The 22,451-nt window shown below is 40.1% G+C and overlaps 1 protein-coding gene across 2 annotated transcripts; it reads left to right on the forward strand.

The window, feature by feature from the left end:
* The first annotated feature begins 6,622 nt into the window (after positions 1-6,622).
* Positions 6,623-21,134, forward strand: ACADM (acyl-CoA dehydrogenase medium chain). 2 transcript variants are annotated; one of them, XM_062497211.1, is made up of 12 exons: positions 6,623-6,657; positions 9,813-9,912; positions 10,692-10,789; positions 10,905-10,974; positions 12,736-12,836; positions 12,923-13,003; positions 13,857-13,987; positions 15,106-15,214; positions 16,051-16,191; positions 16,270-16,365; positions 17,061-17,309; positions 20,831-21,134. In XM_062497211.1, exons 1-12 carry the CDS (start codon positions 6,634-6,636, stop codon positions 20,900-20,902), a joined length of 1,272 nt encoding a protein of 423 aa, XP_062353195.1. In that variant the 5' UTR covers positions 6,623-6,633; the 3' UTR covers positions 20,903-21,134. The 2 variants fall into 2 exon arrangements, with proteins under 2 accessions (XP_062353195.1, XP_062353196.1); XM_062497212.1 differs by lacking the exons at positions 6,623-6,657; positions 9,813-9,912; positions 12,736-12,836 and having other exon boundaries at positions 10,770-10,789.
* The last annotated feature ends 1,317 nt before the right edge of the window (positions 21,135-22,451 follow it).

Here is a 22,451-nt window from a genome sequence, read left to right on the forward strand (position 1 = left end):
AGGGATGGTGCAGCCACAGCTTCTCTGGGCAACCTGTTTCATCACCTAATCACCCTTGTGACAAAAAACTTCTTCCTTATGTCCAACCAAAATCCTCTTTCAGTTAAAAACCATTGCCCCATGTCCTGTCAATAGAAATCTTGGGGGAAACAAAAAGGAAAAGAAAAAAAACCAAACAAACTTTCTCCATCTTTCTTTCAAACCTCCTTTAGACATACCAAAAAGCTGAACAATCTCAGATCTTTCAGCCTTTCCTCATGGCAGAGGTGCACCAGCCTCTATACATTTTTGTGGCCCTCCTATGGACCTGCTCCAAGATCCCTGTCTTTCTTGTGCTAGGAATGCTGGAGACAGATGCAGTACCTTCACGTGGGGTCTCACCAGAGAGAAGTAGAGAGGCAGAATTACCTCCCTCAACCTGGTGTCTCGCTTCTTTTCACGCAGCCCAGGACACAACTGGCTTTCTGGGTTGCAGGTGCACATTGCAGGCCATGGCCAATTTTTCATCCACCAGCACCCCAAGTCCTTCTTCTGCAGCCCTGCCCTCAAACCATTCATCCCCCAGCTTGTGCTGATAATGGGGATCTACCTGACGCAGGTGTAGGACCTTGCACTTGGCCTTGCTTGACTTCAAGCAGCTTGCAGATACTCAAGCCTGTCATGTGCCCCCTGAATGGCCTCACTTGGTTTTAGTGTATCAAGTGAATCACTCACCTTGAAGAATTTGCCTTTGTTGTTTATAAATGCTGTGAGGAATCCTTAAGATTCCAAGGAAAGAAGTTTAGGACATCTATTCCTCTGCAAAATAACCAGTTGCTGGCAAAAACAACAAAGTCAAGAGAATAACTATTGCAGCAACATAATTTAAAAGGAAAAACATGTTACATATGCTCAATTTGAAAATGCTGCACTTTCCGCTTTATAAGTCCTTAACATCACGGGATCTAACAAGGGAAAGAACTTTGCTTACCAATTCAAGAGTAGAGTAATTGCTCAAGATTTCTACAAATGTAGTAACACAATAAATGTTACCACTATTAATATCCATACATGCAAATGAACTAAAAGGAAATAAACACACTGATGAAACAGCTCAAATTGCAAAAATTCTACAATTCTTCAGAATGCTGCCTTCCTCCCTAAAGGTGAATAAAAAGATTCACCCTTTCTTACCCATGTAACATGCTTGCAAAATGAATTTTAAAAGATAACTGTACTAGGATAGTAAAATACCTGGTATCACTAATCATGACTTTATACTAGAATGTTCTTGCTTCAGTAAGTGTACTTACTGAACTCTACTAGAAAGCTATTTTCCCCTTCCTGAATACTGTGTTCCTGCTCTTCTTTAAGAATAATACTTCCACTCTCTGCCATCAGTGCTGAATATCTCTGATCCTAGGCCTTTACTCTCTCTCTCTGCAGTAACCTGCAAAACCACTTGAATTCCATAGGAGTAGAAAGAGATTCTCTCAGAAGTTAAATTATTTCAGACTCACCAATTTTTATTTCACCTTAGCCTTGTGGCTTGTCTTCTCTCCCTAAAGGCTTTTTTTTTTTTTAATTTCCCTTTTTCAAAGGAAGCCAGGCCATGGATTTTCCTTTAGTCAGATCAAGGTTCAAACCATGGCAGTGAATTAAAAAACAGATTTTTTTCAAGGTGTAAACATGTCACACAGCATGCATGTGGTACCGTGGCAAAGGCTGCTTCACCAAGCCACGTTAACCCTTTTGCGCAAGTAGGCTCATTGGTCATCCTGGAGCAGCAGACCTAAGGGGGGTTGCTCATTCTGCACGTTTGTTTTGCCATGGAAATCTCGCGCACACTAGAAGAGGAAATAGGCTTTAGGGTTACACCTTCGAACAGGCTAAGCAGCTTTGCAAACCCCGAGTCCCCCATCGCAAATTCATCGCCTTCCAAGGAGCAATTAAAGCAGAGCCCAAACACCCAGATGAAGTTCTGCCCCCGGTGACCTTCCCGCGGCGCCGGTTAGCAGGACCAGCGGGAAGCTCCCGCTGCACGCGCCCCGAACACCAGCAACCCACAGGTACCAGGGCTCTGCGGGCTCCGCCCCCGCACAGCGTTCCGAGCATCCCCCGGCCCCACACAGCGCTGCAGGCATCGCACAGTCGGCTCGGCTCGGCCTGCGCACCTGCCGCTCAGTCCCTCTCTGCCCCAGAACGAGGACAAAGCGACCACAACGCACCTGCTCCCGCGGCGGGGGCGGCGGCGGCGGCGGAAGCTCCAGGTCTGCCCGCCCCCATCTCTGCGCCCGCCGCCTCTTTCCCTGAACCGATCGTCCTGCTTGCTCCAGGCCGGGCCAGGTGCTATGGCGTCCCGAGGTCTACCTCCCACACGGAAGACCCTGCGGCCACCGCGCCCCCACATTCGCCAAGGGAAACAAACTCCGTCTGCCTCTGGCCGCCGGGCAGATCCGCGATGTAAACAGGCCGGAGGACAGTACAGGCGCCGGCCGCCCCAGCCCCAGCACCTGCGCTCGTCCCGCCGTGCCCCGCGCTCACCGTAGAGATGTGTGGAGGCTTCGCCCTTCCTCCCCATCGTCTCCCGGTGCCCTCCGCGCCGGCACTGCCGGGGCACAGCCAGGGGGCCGGCGCCTCCGTCCGCCGCTCAGCGCGTTCTTTGTTGCTGTGAAGGCATGAGAGGCGGCGGCGGCGGCCGGGCAGTCTCCCGCTCCGCTCTGCCGCGGCCGCCCGCAGCACCGCCCGCACCCCACGCCCACCCTCCCGTCCCGCCGGCTCCGCGGCGACGCCTGCGCCAACCCGCGGGGGCGGTGCCGGTGCCCGGGTCGCGAGGAGGGGGAATGCAGGCGGAGCGGCCGCACCGCGGGCCGGCCAGAGGAGCCGGGACGGGTCGCGCGCGGTCAACTTTGCTTGGGCCCGGCGGCAACTTCGGCATCCGGCGAGAACGGGGCCGGACTCGGCGGGGCCGTACCTGGCTGGGCGGTTTCCATCCTCCTGCACCAACCGCCGCTGGCCGCAGCCGGGTGCGCTGCGCGTCTGTGCCCGTGCCCTGCGCAGAGCCCGGAGGTGTTGCCGCTGGTGGGAAGCGGCCGGCCGGCCCCGAAGCCGCTCGCTGCCCGCCCGGGCCCCGCCGGGAAGCGCCTCCGTTGGCGGAGCTGTCCGTGCCGCCCGTGCTGAGCGCGGGGCCGGTCGGGCCGCCCCCGGGCAGCGGTCTCGTGCCCAGCATCCGCCACGGGCTCCCGGGGCTGGAAGAGGGCGACGCGTTCTTACGTGCTCACCGACAGCCGTGCGTGTGTCTTCCGACGGGGGCAACTGTGTTGGTTTTGGGTAGGGGCATTTTCATGATTCAGTCAAAATACACGATCAGTACTGAGAAATACGTATTTCTGGTAATAAACTTCCCGTCAATTGACATCCTACTCCATGCATTTTATCTGAATGGGGCAACGGCCACTTAGGAGCAATTAGTCTGACTTCCGAAATTCTTTTACAGCACAAAACATCACTACTGCAAAAGGCCACTGTAAGCAGATGTTACAACGCTGTTAGTCTGTTGTCACTAAGTCCAACACACAGAGTTTTTTGTAAGAGAAAACATTATGTAATGACAGAAGTGCACCTGGCGGCCATTACTTATGTCTTCAGACGTGAGCCTTAGAGGAAACGTTACTCTCCAAGGCTTGCAAATAAAGGTGCCCTTTGAAAAATTTGCTCAAGACCTCAAAAGCACATGGCTCATTTATTAGTGAATAAATTAATGCCCATAGATCATGGTAGTTGTTGCTATGCTTGTATGGAAATGTAAACCAATCATCTGCGATTTAGTGAAGGTACGTGCCTCTTATATATGTGGTCTGTGTATCATCAGGTCTTGTAGAGGTAACTGCCTTGGATAGTTTCAAGAAAATTAAATCAGGTATATGCATGGCCTTATCCATCCTCTCAGTTCAGGCCAGTCACTCCAATAATTACTGAATTTCACATAAGTACTTTTGTCTGCTAGTAGGGGAAATACTGGGGGGAGTCAGTCATCCACTGAAGTGGGAAAATTTGATACCAATAGTTACGGGGCTGAAAGAATTTCAGATAAGTTCAGGGGAAATAAAATGTAAAATGACATGGACAAGGGGTGCAGAGAAATAATTATGTACAAAGATGAGCTTCAAGTTGACCATTACATCCCACATCTTGTTATCATCGATAATATATGAAAATTTTCACTTGGGTGTTCAGAGGTATTTAAAAAAGTGTAACAGAAAATCACACAAAAAGACCACAGAAGTTATCTTTCTGCAAGAACATGAGCGACTCTATGATTCTGATTCTTTGACACAAAGCTAAGACGTTGCAGAAAGTACTCAAAGATGATTGATTATTCAGCTCAGAAAAGAAATTGCTATGGGGATATCAACACTTTTTTTTAATTAAATCTTTGATTCAAAGAGGATGACTGCCTCAAAGATGTTATGTTTGAATGTGCCTGTTTGAATTCAAGTAGTAGGGACCAAATATGAATTTGGCAAACGTCTGATTAACCTGAAGTGGTTCTTCATAGTGTAGTAACTAAGCTGTGGTTCCAACCACATTCAAAAAGCAACTAGTCAAATTAATGGAAGAGACATCTATGAAGCATTATTAAACACAAAGGTATCACCTCCAGCTCAGGAAACTTATAAATTGAAAAACTTTTGGAGCGTAGAAAAAATTTAGGAAAAAAAATATAAAAATTATCACTATGTTATTGGTAAATTATCTGTTCTGGAACCATTTCCTGACCATTCTTTGTTGCACTTCCATAAACTGGATACTATGCCAAATGGATCCTTGGTCTGACCTAGTCCAAGTTCCAGCTATTCATGTTGTACAAGGCCTCATTGCTTGTCACATGAATGTTAGATGAAAATCTCGATCGCCACCTTCTTGTGCTTGTATTCTCAATCCCAGTATTCTTCTTCCAGAATCTCCAACGCAAGATTTCTCCCGTTCTTAACTTCTTCACTGCATGTGCCTCAATAGGGTTATAATCTCAGCTAGTGTTTCTAAACTCTACTTTGTACAATTCAACAACAAGCAACAGCTATAATCATTATTGAATTCTGTCTTTATTTTACAGACGTAAGTTCTGTCACCTGTAGAAACTGAACTCTCGTGATTTAAAGCATGTTTTACTTTCTGTTTTGTCATTTGCTGCACTTAGTAAAAATAAGTATACATGTTTTTCTATAAAATTGGTGTCTACTAAATGCTGCAAATCAAACATTAAAACTTGAAAGCTTTCAAATGAGATTAGCTTGTTTCTTTATATATCATCACTACATAGTGTTGCGATGATAAATAAACTGAGGAATACAAAGATATTGCGTATACACACCCCACACAAATAGTTAAATAATATATAGACAGAAAATGGACTGCTCAGTAATGAAATTCCCACGTTATATTCAGAAACATGACCCTATAGAAAATGGAACACAAAATGCAGACTTTTGAGTGCTGGTATTTAAAAGCTCCACTACAGCTTTACATTCCAAAGGTATGGTGTACTTGAAACAGGCGCATACAGTATCTAAAAAAATACTTAAGCAACATAGAGTTATAAATTATGCTTATGTCTTTTACTCAATTACCCTTAAAGTACAGGGAAAAAAAAATTCTACTGATATTAGAGTGAAAAAGCAGCAGTCCTGAATCAAAGCTGCCTACATGCCTCCCTTAGGTAATCGCTTGCAATCACAACAGTATGAAGTCTATAAAACATTACAATCATCTCCTTTCAGACAGTTGATAAACATGTCTGAAAATAACTTTTGCATGGCTAGTTTTCTATCAAACTGTTTGTTTGGTATTAACCACAAAATCAGTACTCCCAACTGTCAGAAACAAAACCAGCAATTAAGAGCCAAACATAAAAAGGCAATAACGATGCAAAAATATTTGTTGCATATTATTTTGTAGTATTACACAAAATAAAATGCTATTCAAAATCCAGCTTCCAGAAAAGTATTTTGTTAATTCTGTTAAAATTTCATACCAAATAAGGAATTCACAGAAAAATCAATGGCTGCCATTTTTCTTGAAATCCTTGTTTTAATAAACCCCTAAAATACACTGCTGCGAAACAATGATATTCAAAAGCGTGTGCTTTCACTCACCGCAGGCAATTTCCAAAAGCATTGCTCTTCCTTTAAAATAAAACCGGACATAAGAGCATTTATAAGCACATTTCATGTTACTATCAACAGTTGGTAACAACTCTCGTGCGCCAGGCCCAGTCACTCTCCAGTTCCTGACAAAACTCCGAAACACGAGTTTATGATACCCGGAGGCGCACATTACAGTGAAACTCCTTACACGGGCTTTTCTGCTAGCAGGTGAACGATGCAGGTGATTGGAGCCAGCCTAGGACACTCGGCAAACAGGCAGCAAAGCGGGCAAGCCTGGGGCACGGACACCGCTAGCGCTCGGGCGAACGGGCCGGGCGGGTCACGGGGCGCGGCTGTTCTGCCCCGCACTCTCCGAGCAGGAGCGGAGCAAGGCGGGGCGGACGCTCGAATCCAGGGCTTCCCCGGCCGCTCGGCTCAGTGGCACCGCCCCGGCCGCCCCAGCACCGCCCCGCCGAAGCCGCTGCGGCTGCCGGGCACTCCCGCCGAGATGGCTGCGCTGAGGGCGACGCGGGTGAGTGGCTAGGGCGGGCGAACGCTCGGAGGACACAAGACCCGGGGGGAGATACGGGACGGGGCTGAGCGAGACAGGACAGGACAGGACGGGCCGGGCCGAGCCGAGCCGCGCCGCTGCCGGTACTGGCGGCCTGGGGAGCCCGGGCGGCGGGGAAGGGCCGCGGTGTCGCAGAGGGCGAAGGGCGGAAGAGGCAGGGCCAGCCCGGGTTCCGCCCGCCGTGACCGTGGGGACGGCGGCAGGCATGGGCGGCGGGGCTGCAGTTCGCCCCCTGTGCTGCTTTTCCTGCCTCGCAGTATTAGCCGAGTTTATTGCCTTAATCCTCACGGTTCGAATGGGTATTGCCATCTGATGTTCCTCTGTGGACTTACTGCACAGCCGTGGAGTTCTTCATGTGGCAAAGGCCGAGTCTGGCACCTCCTATGTAACGGTGGAGACGGCTTCAAAACACTGGGGTTAGAACCCAGAGTATTTTATTCAGTGCATTTCCTTTAGCTGTACTACCTACGTTAATTTTTTAAAGATACGTGTGAAATAGTTTGTTTTCTAAAGTACAAACCTACTGTATTGAGCACCAAAAACCTCACAGCTTCAAACTAGAAAATAAAAACTATTCACACATTTAGCATTTACACATGCCTTTTTCTGGATTCCCCATTTCCAGAGGCATTCATGAGTCTGAATTGCTTGAAAGGCCCTTCACAGCCTCCTTAGCGGCGGTGTTAGTTTGTGGTGTAGCTTGGCCACAGGTCATAAGTTTTGCTGTGAGAGTGAGGGAAGAAGTCTCCATCTGAAATTGGTATCTTATGGATCAAAAGTAATGCTTTAGGCAAAGGAAGCCCATAGGGAGAAAATTATTATTTCAAGTTCAGCCTCCTGACGTGTATTAAGAGCAACAAACTGCTCTTAATAATTCTTTTCGTTTTTGCCCTGAGATACGTGAGGGAGAATCAAGGTTAGCGACCCTTAGCTTATTGTTGTCCCACTGTTTTCTGTGATGTGCATCTTTTTGAACAGGTTCTATAGTTCTTTTGGCATCAAGGTAATAAAGAGATTGCATCACTTTTGTAAGTAGCCTTGTCATACCCTTTTCATGACAGCACATTCTTCCAGTGTTAGTCATGCTACACTGATGGTCATATTTGTAATTGCGACAGAGTTCATACAGTAGTACAAGGAAAGGCAGTAAGAGTTGCATCTGAATTTGTCACTGAATCTAACTGTTCCTCAGAGTCAAGCAACAGGAAAGTTGACAAGTAGACACATGGTCATCCAAATTCTTAAATGTAGCAAACCCTCATCCTTTGTCACCTGATCAGTCATGCAGCTTCCAGGTATGAATCCCATCTGTCCATATTTGTTTGTGGGAGTATTGTTGAGTTTTTCCAGAATAATCTTCAGTGTTACCTTGCATACTATACCACAATAGACATAAATTCACTGGTTTAAATTTTACAGCTTCTTCCTTGTAGGATATCACTACTTTTAGCATTAATGTGAATCCAGTACTTTTCCGAGTGTAGGCAAAACCTTTTGGTGGCAAAGCAATGCATTAATCTATCATGGGCTACTCCTCAAAAAAAGAAAAGAAAAAAAGTTACAACCATCTGACTTTTTTCCAACCTCGTCTTTTTTTCCAGATAAAATAAGGTGTAAATAATTCTGAAGAATACGGGTCTTTCTCGATTTTTGTGGTGTTGTTTTGGTTTTTAATATTGGACATAGCTGTAACAGAAAACTTAGCAGGATACTGTTTTGCAATGTCTGTTATTTCTAAAAACTTGAAATTAATACTAGATTACCTACTGCAAAATGAAGTCCTGAATTATTAATAAATTGACATTACCAGTAGAGTTTGCAAATATGTCATAGCCTCTCCCTCTTCTGTGCCTAGTAGTGGTACTTCTGCATTTCTTCACCTTTGAACTTTATAGATGTTTTTTGTATCATCTGTGAATACTTTTTTCACTGTGTTGATACCTAGTATTGGCAGTATTCTTCATGCTTCTTATGCTGTGTTAATAGCCACCCATCATATAGCATTATTAAGAGCACAGTTTATCTACTGTAACTTTTTGAAGAAACTTGTTGCCTCCCCAGCTGTGTAACTTTCTGTAATGTCCTTGTCTTCTAGAGGTCCCAGTAAAATTTCTGTGATATTTTTTGCATTGCTATCAATAATTCAATTTTTTTTAATGCTAGGAAATAAGTGACTGCTCCAATCACAATTTGAAAGAAGAGGCCTACATTTTCACAGAATAAAATCAAGAAGCCTTTCCATAGCGTTTAGGCAAATTTGTTTTTGCAATATTGATTTGCGTCATTCTAAAAAAATTACCCACTTACATATTTTTGACTAATTTCCAAACATTTCAGAGGTTCATAGTTCTTGAAGAGAGTAAACCATCCTCTTAAAACAAATTCAGACATCTTTTTGCACAGTATTAAGACATTCTGAAAATAGCTGTAGCAACAATATTTGGGGTTCTAAACTTAAAAAAGCAGAGAAAGTATTTACAATGAAAAAGAATAAATGTGTGATAAGTATTAGGAGGAAAAAGAAACTTCAGATAGTCTGCTGTGTTGTCTCCTATTTGGAGGGTAATAATAATCACCAAGTGTCAGTGACAGCAGCTTATTAAAGAAGAGATTAGTCTAGGACATTATAAAAATACTCTGATATATTGGCTAATAGGTAGGTTGTTTTTAAAATCGTGCTAAATCTGCATCTAGGTAAACATTGAGTAATAGGATATTCACTAGAGGGCCTGAAAATGAAGTCTGATGGGATGGGTGTATGTATAAATTAAAGAAATATATATTGCTGTGTCTCTGTGAACATAAATTTTAATAATGCTTAATAATTTTTAAATACACAATTGCACAGTACTTAAAAGTGCAGTTTTCTCATTCTTGGTCCTGTTACAGCCTGAGGTTCCTAGCAGAGGTGTCAGTTCATGTAACTGCTGCGTGCCACAGAAGGAAAACACAACATAACCAGTAATTCTTCTATCACTGTAGTAATTGTATTATACGTGATGTGATACCATTTCTAGAGAGGGAGTCTACATTTCAAGTTGTGCTGCAGATAGGTTAGTAGCTTTAGGAGGCTTGAGCTGTAAAGATCTTGCACCTCATGTTCTTTTCCTCCTCAGCAAATGCTTCAAACCATCACAGGGCATGGATGGAAGTCCTATTCTAGTAAACCTGCTCAAAACTTACATGTAGGCAAACCTGGAGCTGGTTTCAGCTTTGGTAAGTAGTACAGTTTTTGAAAGAAATACAACAATAAAGCAAATTGCAGAGTTAAAAATAAATAATATCTGATATTGTAGTTCACCATGATTTTAAATGAAGGTGTTCGTTCTAAATATATTTCTATTTAAAAATTAGTTTAAAAAACAAAGTAACTTTATCCTCAGCTGAGGCAAGGTAGATATGTGTAGTGTTCTTAAGGTTTTCTTCCTTTCTTAACTCATGTATGTCTTAAAAATTTTTATTGCCAAAGTGTCTTACCTTTGAATACATACCTCATATTGCTATTTTCAATGTTACAGTGCCTAAATGTAGTCATAGTTGAACTTGGTTATCAAGAAATGTAAAAAAAATATTAATCTTCATCTTAGCATATTGTATACAATATATATATACAAGCAAATGTAGAGGATCAGAGCTAGATGTTTGACACTGAAGGGTCAGGATCTTTAGGCAACCTCTCTTTTTACCATTTAATCAACACAGTATTTTTCTTTCTTTTGGTAATACATTTTATATTACCTTTCTATTTTGTTTTCAGTATTTCATGGATAATTTCATCAGGTGTAAGTGCGTGCATGTAGAGGCAGATCAGAGAACAGTGGAGGTTTCCTCCCAGGAGGAAGAGGAACTTGAGATTTTTTTCTTCTTGGAGAGCCTAAAATATTTGGGTTGTCCTGGAAGGATGCTTGTTTTCTTTTTTATCGCAGTCTTGACAACTGTCAAAATGAAAGACAGCAGAGGATTTATGATCTTTTTGTCTTCTTTTTTTAAAATAGAACTTACTGATGAACAGAAAGAGTTTCAAGCTACTGCTCGTAAATTTGCTGTGGAGGAAATTATTCCTGTTGCTGCACAATATGACAGAACTGGAGAGGTAAATCTACCATATTATAAGGGAAAAACTGGGAAAAAACAGACTTCTAACTTAACCTGCATAAAATTTAAAATTTTGGTTGTGGTAAATCAGGAGATGCTTTTCCATGTTTCAGTATCCTGTCCCACTTATAAAGCGGGCTTGGGAGCTTGGTCTTATGAATTCACACATACCAGAAAGCTGTGGTAAGTAAACATTCTTTTTAATCTGTAAAATGAAACAACGAAAAGACATTAGATGAGATTCCTATGTGTAATTGCAGATTCTGTACCGAATAAATAGTTGCATACTTGAATAATCTAAATTTAATCAGTAGGCAGGTTGACATACAAGTGTGTTACTAGGTGTGGGTGTAATCAGGAGACAAATTAGACAGGTTATGGTTTAGTAATTTATGACCAGATTTTTCTACCATGATTACATCTGCTTAATGTTCCCCTGCTGCAATGTCAGTTGATTAGGCAGAGAAATTAGAAGGTCATGGTTTGTTCTAGTCTCTGCTATAGGCTGGAGCAGTTTAAGAGTTTATCCCAGAATGACAGTTTTTCAGTTTAGATTAAGTGCAGTACAGCAGAATTGTGGCTCATGAGTGATACAGACAAACATGAAAAGGATTTGAGTCCAAGGAACACCATGCCTCATAAAATCACTGGAGTTCTCTGAAGTAGCTAATAAATGTGTGAACAAGGGATTGCTGGTTGATAGAGAATGTCTGAACCGCCACAATAAGTTTTAAAAATCATCAGGTTTCATACTGGCAAAATTAGCAGCACGGCCTTGCCAGGTCTTGTGCTATTTGGGATGTCTATAAATAAACTGGAAAAAGGCGTAAATGCAAAGGTGATAGAGTTTGCTGATAATACTAAGTTATTTGGCGTAGAAAAGATTATCTGGTTCAGAGAGCTGCAGGAAAAGGGCATAATGCTCAGAAGTGGTCAAAACTGTAAAATCTAAGGTCAAGAGGGACCCTTAAGGGAATGAAGAAAAAAGCAGAAGGCATAATTATACTGCTTTCTGAATCCAAATTGCACCTGCCTCTTTAAGTCATTATACAGTCAGATCCTTCCATCTCAAGAGAGTGTTGGCAAAATGGAGGTTTCTAAACGTATGACAAAGATTATAAAAGTTTTATCTTCTGTGTGAGATGTATATTCTACATGAGAAAGACTAAAATGTCAGTGTCATGGGAGAGTGTGAAAAGGAACTGATGGTTCACTGTCCCTTTCAGTACAATCAGAAGGCATTGAATTATGTCAGCAGATGCTAGATTCAAAACAAGAAAGGAGATTGTTCTGCATGCATGGAGTTAATTTGCAAATTATTGCCCCTGTAGGATATAGATGATAAAATTTTACATAGATTCAAAAAGAGACTGGACAAATTCATGTAACAGATGTCTCTGTCAGGGGTTGGCATAACAAAGATACCAAAGAGAATTATTTCTTTGACTGAGGAAGTCACCTGAAAGTTCAGGAAAATATTTTTGAGGTAGTTGTTATTGTATTTGTATGTAATGTTGGCCAGTTTCCCATAGTGTTTGCTTCTTTCCGAAACAGATTAGTGCATTGGTTGTCTGCTAATTCGGACACTTTTTTATTCCCAATGCTTTTGGCTCAGGAGCCTCTTCTCTGCTTCTTAGGAACTCTTTAATTCTTGAATGTACAGTAGTAAAAAAACATGAATGGTTCATTCTGGCCAGTTTGTGCAAGTTGTCCCACATTAATCAAACAGTAACTCTGGACACATGATATGTAGTTTTCAAATCACCTGTTACTCTTCTAACAGAGATTTATTTAAAAAGCTTGTGTGAGAATGCCTAACCAAACACAGTACACAATCACATGTATGTGGAAGAATACTTTTTTGTTATGTGTGTTGTGTAAATCACTAATATTAATACACTATAATTTAAATCCCCTCGAGTAACTTAAATACTTCAACCATAGGTGGCCTTGGCCTTGGCAGTTTTGAAGCGTGCCTTATTACAGAGGAGTTAGCTTATGGATGTACAGGGGTTCAAACTGCCATTGAAGCAAACTCCCTAGGAGTAAGTTCTGTCTTTTCTTACATCCCTAAAACTACAATCTCTGCCCTTGAAAGAGCTGGATTAACTGTCTAAATATTTACTTTCAGCAAATGCCAGTTATCATTGCAGGAAATGAACATCAGCAGAAAAAATACTTAGGAAGAATGACAGAGGAACCAATGATGTGTGTAAGTATAACTGGTATATTGTAGAATGTTTTTAAACCATATAAGAGTGTTACTCCTTCTTTTCTTTTTTTTCCCCCTTTTTTTGTGATTTTTTTTTGCCCCTAACACTTACATGTACTCACAACTTAGCCCTTTTTGATTTGTATGTAAACAGTGAAATGTACTGAAAGTTAGCGGATACCTAATGAGATATATCCAGTAAATAAACAGAAGATATTACTTGGAAAATTATCCCCAACCTAAGTCACTTACCAAAAATTAATAGTTTTTCTTTCCCTTTCAAGAAGGGTTGTAGATGTTAAAGAAAAATACAAGGTTTATGTAAGGAGACCCTTAAATTGGATCGGAATGAAGCTCTACTTGTGATCTTAAATATTACATAAACAGTACTTGTTACATAGAAAGAAGTAAAGATTTGTGTGCAATATATGTAAATCTACAGCTAAGCCTCCTAAACTGAGGGATTCAGTAAACATAAAATGTTACTCAGTGGTCTTATTTTCAGACTTTAAAGATCCTCAGCTTTCACCTCAGAAATTTTGAAGCCTGATGAAGTAATAACTTAAGGGTTATGTATGGAATGTTTGTTTGATTAAAAGCCAATTTTATGTATTACTCTGGATTTATTTAAAAAATTAACACTTACCTGGCCAGCTGTTTGCAAGGAGGAGGGAGCTGTGTGTTGGGTTGTTTTGGGGTTTTATAGGGGGGTTTTATTTGGGATTTATTTGGTGTTTGGATTTTACCATGCAGTTCACTTTTAAACCTTTGACAGCTAGTTTGATGCACGTAATTTGTAGTTGACTAAAGGGGACTTTTATTCCCCAAGATTTTTCATCTTCATTTATTTTAGGCATACTGTGTAACAGAGCCTGGAGCAGGCTCTGATGTGGCTGGTATAAAAACAAAGGCTGAGAAGAAAGGAGATGAATATATTATTAACGGTCAGAAGATGTGGATCACAAATGGGGGGAAAGCAAACTGGTATGTTTTAACTGGTGTCATAGTTCTATGCTGTTATGTAGTGGCTTTACCCCACCTCTCTAACGTCGCTTAAATTCTTTGAAGACCTGTCCTTTAAAGACCTATCCTTCAACCTATCCTTCAGATACAAATCTGAGTGTTCTCTGTGTTTCAGCAAACTACATTTTAATCTCTGCCCAGTTTATCAGGGCAGCTATCAGGATAGCATATACAAATGCAGTCTTGAGTGCTATGCAAAGCCTAAAAAGGAAAATGAGTGATAACATCATGACTCTACACTCAAGAATGTCCTCTTGAATCTTGCAGCTATCAAAATTAAATGTGATTCTACTAGAAACACTTCTTACTCCTAGTGAAGCTAGAAACACTGTTAGATTGTAGTGTTAGTTTTTATTTTCTGAAAAGAAGACATTTTCCATCTGTCAATATTGCAGATATGGCTGTGCTGTCTGGAGCATGCTTTAACAATGTTAACCTCTTAAATTATATCTTACATCATGCCGATGCACAACACTGAAAGTTCCCTGAACTCAAGTGGAAAGAACTTTATACGCTTACCCAAAACATGAATTTTCTAGTTATTTTCTTGTTGAAGGCAGACCTACCAAAGACAATCTATCAGATTTCTTTTTACCTTACTGAATACTGTAAAAGTGATTTACAGCTGTTCAATTTCTAAGAGAAATACTTATTTACAACTTACACTTAGAAAAATGAAATCAAGATCTTTGAAATCAGGTGACAACTTTTACATCCAAGAGTGTATGTCCTAAGCATTAATTTTTATGTACATGCTATTAATAGGTTTCTTTTGTATTATTTGGGAAGCTGTTAATATCATAAAGACTTACAGTACATGGAAAAGGTAGGGTATCTTTGCATGTTCATCTGAATAATTTTATTTAATTTTATTAAGTTTTATGAAATCTTGAATCTTTGGAACTTCTACTCTTTTGTTCCCTCTCCTTTTAATTTCAGGATGGGCAAGAAAGGAAGGTTGTTAACTCACAGACAGAATTATGTGGTGGAAATGCACATTAAAAAGTTTAAAGTGCTAGATAAATATATCTTGTTAATTTTGAGGATAAACTGCATCCATCTACTTTGTTTTACACTAGGTATTTCTTGCTAGCACGTACCAATCCAGATCCAAAAGCTCCTGCAAGCAAAGCCTTTACTGGATTCATTGTGGAAGCAGATAGCCCGGGGATCCAAGTTGGAAGAAAGGTGAAAACTGTATTTCTAGTTCGACAAGCCAGGAATTATTGTTCAGTTCTAAACCAAAAATAAAATAAATGTACTACTAAAGAAAAAAGACTGTTGCACAACTGAACAGTTTCATATGCTTATGTACAACCATCTTTTCAGTTTCACAATATAGAGGAACTATTCATAAAACACAATTTTAAAGCTATTAATTCAGAAAAGGAATTATTCAGAATGGTTTAAAGTAAGATGACTACTTTGAATGGCTGCAAAAGAGTCTTTGAGAACTACCGTATTGGCAGGTGCCAGTAAATGAGAAGTAGTATGCCTTGAGAAGAATAAGAAGCAAGTTGGACAATTTTACTCTAAATACACACATAGTGAGTTTTAATTTCAGCTAGTGCTGGTCAAAGAAGAGGCCTTAGAGATTCTGATGCTAGTTCTCTCTTTACAAGAAAGTACTATTTTTAATAGTAGGTAAAACTGAATGTTTCAAGAAATCTGAAAACTCGAAAAGCTCATTTATTTATTCACTTGTAGTATACCTGTATTTCCTGCACATTAGATTCTTTTTCCACTTGCATCTCAAAGATAGTTGAACTAGAAGAACACAAGAAGACTGATTACAGTGACAGAACTAATTTCATATAAGGAGAAAGTAAACTGCCCAGCTTATATAAGTTAAGGGCATGCTGATCTGAAAGTACAAAACTAGTATTTGTCTTGTGTGTGGTAATTTTTAGATTAAGTGTTTTGGGGAAGAAAAACTATACGCTTTGAGTCAACAAAGGAATGAAAACGTACTGTATCTTTGCATAATCCAATTTAGTAGCACATCTGTAAATTTCTCACTTCAGGAAATGAATATGGGTCAACGCTGCTCAGATACAAGAGGCATTGTCTTTGAAGATGTGAGAGTCCCAAAAGAAAATGTATTGATAGGTGAAGGAGCTGGCTTTAAAATCGCAATGGGAGCTTTTGATAAGACCAGACCACCTGTAAGTATCAGAAAACAACTTGATCATAAAATATAGCAGGAATTTCTGATTTTTTATTCTGGACTATATTTAATTTAGGTAGCAGCTGGTGCTGTTGGATTAGCAAAAAGAGCCCTCGATGAAGCGACTAGATATGCTTTGGAGAGAAAAACCTTTGGGAAACCAATTGTTGAAGTAAGTGTAGGGGCAGACAGAATATAATAAACGCTTATGTTTTCACACCTGATATACCGCTACTGGTTTTTCAAGGTTTTTCCTTGATATTTATATTTCCTTAATTTTTTTATATTATACCTCTTCTATTTTGTGGTTTCCAAGTATATAGGCTGCACCATAAGTAAACTATGCTACGTGGTAACTTCAAGAATTTTTGGTAATTTGTCAGTGGTAGTAAAAGCAAAAAGAAAACTCTGCCCAGAAGCTCAGAACTTTCATACCAGCAGGTCATACTTAAGTTCTTCAGTGCTAGTAAAGAGGGAATTTCAGGAGAGAAGAAAACATCTGAGGTGTGTGAAACGAGACATATAGTATTAATGAACACCAACAGAGTTCATTGCCCATCATGCTGCTTACCAGTTTTGAAAAAATACAAATAAACAGCAAGGTAAATACCAATCTTATAAATAGGAAAGAACATCTTCAACTGTTGTTTAATTAGCATTTAATCCCTACGACTAAATGGATTTAGAAATCGAAAACTTAAGAGTATAATTCAACATACGTATATGAGAGCATGATGCATATTCAGAACTCTCTCATAAAACTTACTGAGTTTTTTGAAAGAAATCATTGTATTAAGGAGATTATATCTTTCTTGGATGTAATATAATTTAAAGCAGGCAATATTAACATAGTTTATTTCATCGTAGCACCAAGCAGTGTCTTTTTTGCTTGCTGAAATGGCAATGAAAGTTGAACTCGCTAGGATGGCTTACCAGAGAGCTGCATGGGAAGTTGATGCTGGTCGCAGGAATACCTACTATGCTTCCATTGCGAAGGCATTTGCTGGTGACATTGCAAACCAAGTAGCTGCAGACGCAGTACAGATTTTTGGAGGAAATGGATTTAATACTGAATATCCTGTAGAAAAACTAATGAGGGATGCTAAAATCTACCAGGTAAGTAAAAGAAAATGTGATAATGCATAAATTTTGTATAGAATAATGGTTGATGTGGCATGATGCACACATATTAAAAAAATAATTTTAGAATGAAAGCAGTAATCCTTCCATTTAAAGAAAGAGCCATTCAAATCAGGAAATTACTTCCATACAAAAGTCATTGCACTTGACAAAAACTGAAACCACATAAGAGAAATAAATTATGTTGTGTGTTTGTTCGTTTTTCTTTTCCTCCAATATGGTAACTCGTTGCAGTTCCTGGAGTCTCAATTTTGAAGTTTTTGAACTCTTAGGAAGAAAAATCCTGATCAAAAAACCAATGCTTGCTTTGGTGTTCTGTAAGCAGAAGTGGTTTACATATCATACCGTTCTCGAAAACCTTCAGAGATGCAAATATTCTGACCATCTATCTGTATCCAGCATTGATGTCTGCTTATAGTTTAGCTGTCTTAGCCTGAACACTAAAGAAGTTTCTTACCCCAACAACTTCTGAGGGAAGAGGTGTTTTTTGTTTGGTTGGGTTTTTGTTTTCCTTTTCCGTTAAACTTTCTGTTTCAAACTTTGGTATTATAAGCTGCGTAGAATGCTGTGGCTGAGGTATCGCTGCTATTGAATATCATGATGTTGTAGTTTAACCCCAGTGGGCAACTAAGTTGCCACACAGCTGCTCACTCCTTTCTTCTCCCCGCTCTGGAGGGATGGTGGAGAGAATTGGAAAAAAAAGTAAATATCATGCATTGAGATTAAGAACAGTTTAATAATACAGATAAAGTAAATTATAATAATTAAAGGGAGAGACAGATAGGAATAGAACCCAAGAAGAAAAAGTGATGCATAACAAAGCTGTTCACCTGGTGACCAATGCCCTCCCCATCCACCTGCAGCAATCAGCACCCTCCTAGTCAACTCCCCTCGCGTTTATATACTGGGCATGACTGTCTCTGGCATGAAATACCCCTTTGGCCAATCCAGGTCAGCACTCCTGGCCATGTTCCCTCCCAGCTTTTTGTGCACTTCCTTCCTGGCAGATCACAGGTAACTGAAAAGTCCTGGATTTTGAGTAAGCACTACAGAGCAAGAACTGAAACATGAATGTGTTACCAATGCTATTCTCACAAAACACAGCACTGGACCAGCTACTAGGAAAAAATATCAACTCTATCCTAGCATGACATGCACAATAAGTACCTTGCATGTGTTGTATCAACAGAAGTGTGATACAACCTAGAGTGATTATCTATTTTTTTTAACAACAAGACCCTTTTGTACTCATGTTTAGCCCATAGTTCACAGGAATCCCCAAGTTTTTTACTGCAGTGTTACTGTCAAGAAATTATTCTGTGTAATGTTGTAATTAGTATAGTGGCATATATTACGCCATAGTTCTTCATTTTGCACAAATATTTTAATTGCATTCAGCAAAACCAGTAATCTTTATTGACATCTAACACTAATAGTGACTAGATAAAACATACCGAAATAGAGATATCAAGAAATGCACATAGACCATGACCTACAATGATTGCTAGCTATAACAGCTGTCATTCCCAAGATTCTAGGTAGTTAATATTTGTGTTACAGCTGACTTCAAAATGCAAACTATTATTGCCACTAGCCAAGAATTTTTTTTTCTCAGTTTAAGGAAAGACAACTGCTATGCTGGAATCTAAAGGTCCCTATTATTAACTTCACTTCTGTGAGTGAGGAAATGAATGACTAAGTGAATATATGATTGGAATTTTTCTCCTGTTGGATTGCATGCTTTTTTAGAGAACGATGGTGCAAGGGTTGAAACTCAGAATGATTGAGATCAGTTTGACAGAATCCCATTATTACTTAGTTTTTTCATTACAGTGATCCAAATGCATGGCTAAGTAGGTTTGTTTTTGAAATTAATCAGATTTAGCATGAAATTTTTGATGACTGTCAGTTCCATTTCTTCCCCAAAAGAATTCAGGAAAGGGTTTTGTCTTGCAATTATTTTGTCCATGTCTCTTGATTATATCTTGCACTTCACTGTGCTTTGCTGTATTACTGCTCAATTCCAGGTGGTATATACTTTTGGCCATACATTGCATACAGAAAAACTTTATTTTTCAACCTGTCTTTCATATGTTTGATCTTTTCTGGTGTTAAATGATCCTTGTTTACTGATAACATTTTTTTACATGTCTTTACTGTGCCCTAGTTTTGTCTGGCTACAAATCCAGGCTACTTTGGTAGAAACACTTAGGTTTGGAAATTTGGAAAACTTCCTTTCTTTAATTGTCAAGGAATCTTAAAACTATTTCCATCAACTTATAAACTAAAGTCTTTCCTGTAATTACTTAAGAAGAATGTGAGTCATGATGTCTCTACACTTGAATTCCATGGCTGTCATCATGAGCAAGTGCAAATTTAGTGCAATAGGAGCAGTTTGGTGGACTGCAGAAACAGCTGCTGAGAACCTGACAGCTATGCTCTAAGCAGTTTGAGCAGGCTGAGTTCCTAACAAGCCTGTTTGGTCCCTTGGAATGTATGTCCCTGATAGGCATCCAGTCGTTAGGGTCCAGGATACCATTATGGCTTTCCTAGGGATTGGTGAATGTTTAGTATAGAGAGAAAGCAGAACTGCTATTTCAGTTGGTTTCAGAAAACCCCTAGTATTCCCAAAAGACAGTCTGCTCTGTAGACTGGATCAACATGGGGTAAGCAGCAGAGAGTTCACCTTGGGAGTCAACAGCTTGTTCTGAAGCAGAGCATTAATGTGAACACAGGTTATAGCATTCTTATTTTTAAAATGGTTCCTGGAAAGATTATTCCTATAAGTGAGTTTGCATGATTTTCAATGATTTGCCAAACCAAGTTCTGGCAGAACTGGGAGCTGAAACATTAAACTATGTTACTTAAGCCCTTGCATTACATTGCAGTATGCCTGTGGAGCATACCTTTTCCTTTGGTATTAGAACTTTGTAGGTGCTTTTTTTGTCTGTTTTTGACTTTACTGCCAGCAAACAAACAGAACAGAGGGATGATGCAGGCTGCTTCTAGAAGAAAATGCAAGAATAAAGAAAACCACAAACAAAACTGTATGGGAAAGAGTATTAGTTAACAACAAGCAGTGGAAATAAATGGATCAAACAGCATATGGTAATGACCGTGAAAGGCTAGTCAAAGAAAACACCTAAGGACAAGTCATCTCTTCCCTTCCACCCATGATTTCAGATCCTACTTTGAAAAATGTAAATAATGTATTTTCTTCCTCAAATAAGAGGAATGTTGTCACCTTTCTATTTTCATGAGAGCCCTACTGACTTTAGGTAAGAGCACCTGAAAGAACAAGACTTTCTCAGTATCTCGTATGAGTTAGATTTCATTTAGAATTAAATACTCTGTCACACTGAAATTTTCTCTGTTTTTTTCTGTCTTCCTGCACATCCTAATCCACACTGGATTAGTGCCATGGATGTTTACAAATGTATACCTGTTAAAACCTTTTTAAAATCACCCAGTAACATTATTGTAATTCTTCTTTTCAGATTTATGAGGGAACTGCTCAGATTCAAAGGATGATCATAGCTCGTGAACATGTTGGCAAATTTAAGGCTTAAAGAAATGTATGAAGTGTGTCTGATGCTGCTGTAGTGTTCTGTGTTCTTATGGAAAAAGATTTTAGTGTGTTTCTCAATAGAATTAAAAAGGGATGAAGAAAAAAAAATTCCTTATTTTTTTTTTAATTCTGTTTGTTGTTAAGCACTGATTCTGTTCTCACTATAAAATAGATAATCAGAATGTAATTTTTGACAGTCAGTGCTGCAATTTATTAAAATACTTTTAAGAGAAGTGTGGTTGGTTTGTATTCATTTTGCTTGTCATATCACTTACACTGGACAACTAACCCAGAAAACAATTTCTGAAGTAGGTTAAGTAACTGTATTTCAGTTTCTCCATGCTCTTGCCACAAGCATCTGAACAGCTGTTCCAGCTGAGCAGCAGGAAGGCCTGCATTGCTATTGTCTGCATGTGTCTATGCTGAGGATTTATATATTATCCAGCAGAAGCAGTTTCATCTTGAGAGAATCAGGCCTTCACACTCTGAAGCGTGTACATATTAAAATGAGGATGAATCACTTCAAGTGAAAATGTGTAGCTTTCCCTTAACAATTACTTACAATATTTTTTTTTTTTAATCTAAAATCCAGTATATTTAAACAAAGAATCACAGAGTACGCCAAGTTGGGACGGACCCACAAGGACCCTCAAGTCCAGCTCCTGGCCCTGCACAAAAATACCACCCTGTCCCTGAGAACATGGTCCAAATGCTGCTTGAGCTCTGGCAACCTTGCCGCCACGACCACTGCCATAGGGAGCCTGTTCAGTGCCTGACCACCCTCTGGGAGAGGAGCCTTCCCACAGTACCAAACCTCCTGACTCAGTCTCCCAACTCAGCTCCAGCCATTCCTTCAGGTTCTGCCACTGGGCATGAGAGACTTGAGATCAGTGTCTGCCCCTCTTCCCTCACAAGGAAGTTGTAGATTGTGATGAGTCTTCCCCTCTGAGTCTTCAGGCTGAACAGACCAAGTGACCTCTGCCGCTCCTCATACAGCTTCCCCACAAGGTCCTTCACCATCTTCATTGCCCTCCTTTGGATGGTCTCTAATAGCTTAATGTCTTTCTTGTATATACACATCTATTATTCCTTTCCATCAGTGTATATACTTAACTATGTTTGCAGCAATTACAGCCAAAAGAAGGAATTTTGGTTTTCTTTAACCTTGGATAGACCCTTCTTGGCAATGCTGACAGAATGGACATGCCCTGGAGTTCTTGAACAAATTACTGGATACGTGAGACTGTACTGCATCCAGTTCTAGGCTCCCCTGTATAAGAAAGATGGAGACTTAAAGGAGTCTAGTATATGGCCACACAAATATTAAGGGCCTGAAACCTCTGCCATGTGAGAAGAAGCTAACTTTTTGGCCTGGGCAAGAGAAAGATTGGGTAATTTTATCTATGTGCATAAATACCTGATGGGATGCAACGAAGAGAAGGGAGCCAGCATCAGTAGTACCCACTGTCAGGACAAAAGGCAATGGGGACAAATCAAAATACATGACATTCCATTGGAACACAACTTATTTTTTTATTGTGAGGGATATC

This window comes from Cinclus cinclus, chromosome 8 (genome assembly GCF_963662255.1).
Source record: "Cinclus cinclus chromosome 8, bCinCin1.1, whole genome shotgun sequence".
NCBI lineage: Eukaryota > Metazoa > Chordata > Aves > Passeriformes > Cinclidae > Cinclus > Cinclus cinclus.

Excerpts from the sequence above, each read along its gene's own strand:
- ACADM (XM_062497211.1), top strand. The coding sequence starts at position 6,634 with ATGGCTGCGCTGAGGGCGACGCGG. Across the intron at positions 10,975-12,735 it reads ACACATACCAGAAAGCTGTG|GTGGCCTTGGCCTTGGCAGT; the intron begins GTAAGTAAACAT and ends CTTCAACCATAG. Across the intron at positions 16,366-17,060 it reads TTGGGAAACCAATTGTTGAA|CACCAAGCAGTGTCTTTTTT; the intron begins GTAAGTGTAGGG and ends ATTTCATCGTAG.